This window comes from Ailuropoda melanoleuca, chromosome 16 (assembly GCF_002007445.2).
Source record: "Ailuropoda melanoleuca isolate Jingjing chromosome 16, ASM200744v2, whole genome shotgun sequence".
NCBI classification, from domain to species: Eukaryota; Metazoa; Chordata; class Mammalia; order Carnivora; family Ursidae; genus Ailuropoda; species Ailuropoda melanoleuca.
The window spans coordinates 79,500,097-79,505,495 of NC_048233.1; the positions used below are offsets into that span (position 1 = coordinate 79,500,097).

The following is a 5,399-nucleotide window of genomic DNA, read 5'->3' on the forward strand; positions in this document are numbered from 1 at the left end:
GAGGACGAGTCTAATGTGGGGCTTACGACTTGCAAAGGTGGGGGATGGGAGGAGGGTGCATGAAGGATGGAGAAGACTAGACAGTGAAGGAGGACTGCGGCCAGGCCATGGAACGACGCCAACATGCAGGGGGCTGCAACTTTGCCTGCCAGGCTGTGGGGAGCCCTGCGAGGCTGCTGGCGGGACTGGCAGTAGGGAAAGTTGTGCCGTGGGGAATGCACTTCAGGAAGGCCAGCCCGGCAGAAGAATGAGGGATGATGACCAGATGGGCCAGTTAGAGACCGCTCCAGTCGCAGGGCCTGAACACGGGAGGCGCTGGGGACAAGGGAGAGCGAGATATGGGTGGGTGCGGCGGCCGTCGAGACTTCCGGAATGATGGGAGGCAGCCAGTTGGGATGGTGGGGACATGACTGATGACATGGGAGTCGGGAGAAACAGCCGAGGCCGTGGCGGCGATGGAAGAGACTGCAGTGGGCGAAGATCGGGCGGGGCGGCAATTTCGCGGGAGGCTCTTTTCCCAAGCGCCGGGATTGAAGATCGGTGGGGGCACTAGGGCGTCGACGGGCTCCTCCAGGAAAACCCAAGCGTGTGTCAAGGGAAATGCATCTCTCTGGGGTCAGGACAGCCGCTCCGTAGAGAGCGCAGAGTCCCTGAGAGTCCGCAGCAGGACACCCAGCGCCACGTCTGTCCCTGTCCCCAGAGACTCTCAGAGACCGCACGGGCTTGGGCTTCCATGAGGAGTCAAGTTGAAGCTCTGCCTTCACTTCAGAGAAGGGTTCCCTGGGCGAGAAACTCAATGCGGGGGAGGTAGTCGTGACTGCCCGCTTAGCGACAGCCGGGAGCACGCAGCCCGGCTGGGTCAGTGCCAGGCGGCCGCCCGTGCTGGCCGCGCCCGGGGCACGTCCCAGGCGGGCGAGGCGCAGACAGGGCCGTGGTGGGAATGGGCCCTTCCGCGGGCAGCCTGGCCGGCAAACAGCCGTGGCTGTGAGCGCCTTGTAAATGTGAAGTGATGTCGCATGAATACGAAATTCGGAGCTGTGGGCCCTGCATCTCCGAGCATCTCCAGGAAGACAGGGTTGCCTCTCGGCCCCAGGCACCTCTCCCTTCTCCAGGAGTGCCCTTAAACGCTGTTCAGTTTGCCACAGCATAGATGATCTTCAACCACGCGATTAAAATGTTTAAATCACAGGATTTTAACATCAGTTTGGAACCACCATCCATTGTAAAACAAAACAAAACGAAAAAAACCAACAAAACCCCCAAAAGTCTGTGTTTTCTTGCAATTTTGTCATTCATGCATTCATTCGCTCGTTCACTCATTGTTTTCAGCCAGAACTCGTTTACCGTTTGTGTGAGAGCTTGTGCCGGGAGCCGCATGGATTTACCAGTATTATATTGGTGTCATCTAGAAGGGACTTTCAAGGGGCTCCACAGACCCACAGGGGGTCAGAGATGCTCAGAAATTACAGGCAGACTTTTGTATGTGGGCGGGGACGGGTTAGGGGAAATATGTGCGGTTGTAGTGGGAGAAAACCCCGCCTTTTTCATGAGCTGCTCAGGGGGCCTGTGGGCTCATGCTGGACCCCGATTAGGATGCCTGGTTTCTGGCTGATTTCTGCTTCGGTTTCTTTCCCACCCTGTGGCCTGAGACTGCTTGCCTAATTGGGGTTTTGGTGCACCCCACGTTCATCGCAGCATTACTCAGAAGGGCCAAGACAGGGAAGGAACCTCACTGTCCCTCAGTGGGTGAATGGATTAAGAAGGTGATCGCATGGCCCCTGGCCCAGAGGCACATTTGTGATTCTGAGTCGTTTGGAGGTAAACAGGTCAGTGCGCCCCAGGAAACCTGGACTTGAGTTTTGGCAAAGCCCTTGGAGATGCCCTGTAACCTCTCTAGGGGGCAGGTTTTCCTCTTTTGTAAAACAAAAGACCCGGTGTAGCTGATGGAGCTCTTCTAGGTGCCTGGGCCAAGGGCACTTAACATTCACATTCTCCCTATTTAACGGATGGGGAACCCACGCCCTGAGAGAGGGCTCCAGCCAACACCCCTGGGAGGCGGCAGTTCTGGGTCCAAACCCAGGTCTAATGACTCCACCGGGCATGCGTGAAACCACTACTGTCACGGCCTGGGGATCTGTTCTCTGTCTAGACACTATGACCCTTAGTATTGTCATCATTGTTTGAATTCATCGCGGTCTGCACCGCTTCATTAAAAATTTTTTGAAAACTGCCCTTTGCTGTCTTTCTTTCTGTTTTCAGGGGCCAGAGCACCCGAATCCTGGGAAGAGTTTCAGCGCCCGTGGCTTCCCACGACACTGTTACCTTCCAGACAGCGAGAAGGGGAGAAAAGTAAGAGTGGGAGTCTGGGTGGGGCAGGGGAGGACTGACTTCTCTGACAGGGCCCCAAGTTTTGCTTCCTGCCACGCACAATCTAAAAAGAGCGGGGCCTCTTCTTACTCTAGACNCCTCTTTTTACTCTAGATGCACATGGTAACCAAGGTCATATTTGAGTCAGCCGTAGGTAAGGGTGCATAGGGTTAGAATTTGTTTCTCTTGCGGGGTGGTGGGGACAGGGCTGTTTCCTCTCCTGGATAGTACTGGCAAGAATTCACCCATTTTAGGACCCTTTCTCTCAGGCTTTGCTGCTTAGCAGCTGGTCCAGGGACCAACACCGGGGGCCACACCTACAAGCTTGGTAGAAATGCAGAAGCTTAGAACCTGCTTCATTTTAACAAGATCCCAGGTGATCTGACAGCACATTAAAGCTTTGGAGGCACTGCTCTGGGGCAGGGTTCTTAATTTGGGGGAGATTTTTTTTTATAATGTGCCTTTCTGCTCTTTGCCTGTCCCAAAAAGACAAATGGAAAAATCACTGGGTTCCTGGATTCCCAGTGATTCATGGTCAGGCTTCAGTGGTTCTGTATAAATTGTAAAGTTAGAATAAAGTTTTTATGCTCATTTTTCTGTGGCGAAGGCCAGAAAATCTTTGGATTTTCACAACTTTCCCTAATCTCAAAAAGGATAAGAACCACTGGTCTAGGGAGGTGTTGTGCCCCTTCTGGTGGGGTGCTAAGGGGCAATGCTGGACAAGAGGTGGATTTTATTTTATTTATTTATTTATTTTTTTTTAAAGATTTTATTTATTTATTCGACAGAGAGAGAGAGACAGCCAGAGAGAGAGGGAACATAGGCAGGGGGAGTGGGAGAGGAAGAAGCAGGCTCCCAGCGGAGGAGCCTGATGTGGGGCTCGATCCCAGAACGCTGGGATCACGCCCTGGGCCAAAGGCAGACGCTTAACGACTGAGCCACCCAGGCGCCCCTATTTTTTAAGATTTTATTTTATTTATCTGTGACAGAGAGAGAGAGTGAGGGAGATCACAAGCAGGGGGAGGGACAGAGGCAGAGGCAGAGGGAGAAGCAGACTCCGTGCCAAGCAGGGAGCCTGATGTGGGACTCGATCCCAGGACCCTGAGATCACGACCTGAGCTGAAGGCAGATGCTTCACTGACTGAGCCACCCAGGTGCCCCAAGAGGTGTGTTTTAGCTAGCTTTCCCCAGGTCATGCTGTGTAACAAGCAACCTCAGTCTCAGAGGCCGACTCCCTCACATGTTTATTTCTCATGCACTTTGCATGCCGGTGGCTGTGGCTTGTCTGCTGCTGTCAGTCAGTTCACTCTGCTCCGTGTGGTTCCATGTCCTAGAATCCAGGATGAAGGAGCAGCCCTTTTGTGACCTATGCCCTTCCCAGGGAACGGGGCCGAGGACCAAGAGAGAGCCCACGTGGGATGGTACAGTCCTCCTAGGGTTGCCCCTCAAAGCTTGTGCTCCTACGCATGTTTCCCCGAGCCCAGCAGGTCATGGGCACTCTATGAACCATGGGGTCGTGAACTGCCTACAAGTGGACCCCTAGGTCCCATGGCAAAGGGTACGGCTATGTTCTCCTCTTACGGAGGAGGAAGCAGATCGTTTGGAACAATGAGAAAATCAACCACGTCATGAAGATGTGCCCAGTGCAGGGTCCTCAGATGAGGAGTAGGGATTAGTCCTGAACAGACATGTCTGTACCTGAGCCCAGACCGACAGTCCCAACTGGGGCTAAACATGTCCACTGTGAAGTCCTACTGCTAAAACTCTTGCCAAGAGCTGCCCCTTTTCCAGGCCTCTTTCCCCTTGTTAATGACATACCCGGGATCCCTGGGACTCAGGTTGGACATGTTAGTGGACTCTTGCTCTGAACGACCATGCCACTCAGGGCATTTCCCTGTGAACTGCCCGCTAAACCCGCTTGACTCCTTTTCTAATCCTGTCACTGCCAACCTAGTAAATACTTTCGTCTTTCACTTGCCACCGGGTTAAGTACCCTTTTTTAAAAGTAGGCTCTGTGCCCAGCGTGGAGCCCAGCACAGGGCTTGAACTCACAACCCTGAGATCTAGACCTGAGCTGAGATCAAGAGTCGGATGCTTAACAGACTGAGTCACCCAGATGCCCCCCACCCCAGGTTAGGTATCCCAAAGCACGGTTTCTAGCATCAAGCTTTTTTGTTGAAAAGAAATAAAGTAGAAAAAAAAAACAAAATTATTGGTACCTTTCCCTTCCTTCTTTACAATGTCGTATCTTCTCAGCTTGGCATATGGGACCTACGACAGTGTGGGTCTCAACCTTCCCCACATACTAATTCCTCACCTTTATCCTTCATCTGTCTGCTGCTCCGGGGTCCCAACCCTGGGCTTTTGCACAGCAAGGTCATAAGAGCATGGGTTTTGGAGCCAGATGTGGCCTTGGTTCTAGCTTTGCAGTTTACCAGATGTGGGGACTGGTATGAAGATTAACATCCTGAAGTCTTAGTTTCCGGATCTATAAAAGAGTGGTGATAATTTCTATCTGCATGGACAGGACGTTGTAAAAATTAAATGAAAGTAGCATTTGTACAATGCCCAGCGTGGTGACAGCTGTTGTTGCAATTACACACACTTTGGCTTGTATTTATTTACTGTGTCTACATGTCCTTTTCTACTGATATACAGTTAACCCTTTAACAGCTCAGGGGTCAGGGGCACTGATCCCCATCGTCCTGAAGTTGATATCCACATATAACTTTTTAAAAATATATTTATTTGAGAGAGAGAGTGGGGGGAGGGGCCGAGGGAAAGAATCCTCAAGCAGACTCCCCGCTGAGCAGGGAGCCCCACGCAGGGCTCCATCCCAAGACCCTGAGATCATGACCTGAGCTGAAATCGAGTTGGACACATAACCGACTGAGCCACCCAGGCGCCCCTGCACATAAAATTTTTGACTTCCCCAAAACTTAACCACTAATAGCCTACTGTTGACCAGACGTCTTGCCGATAACATAGGCAATTGACACGTTATTTTGTAGGTTATGGTTATGAAATACTGT

General features: G+C 52.1%; 1 protein-coding gene across 1 annotated transcript in view; it reads left to right on the forward strand.

Moving 5' to 3' along the window:
- DTX4 (deltex E3 ubiquitin ligase 4) overlaps nucleotides 1-5,399 on the forward strand; it is a 52,110-nt gene that overhangs the window by 32,114 nt on the left and 14,597 nt on the right. Inside the window, exon 8 of the mRNA XM_034644764.1 lies at nucleotides 2,260-2,349. Coding sequence (XP_034500655.1) covers nucleotides 2,260-2,349 — 90 coding nt within the window. The remainder of the gene's footprint in view (nucleotides 1-2,259; nucleotides 2,350-5,399) is intronic.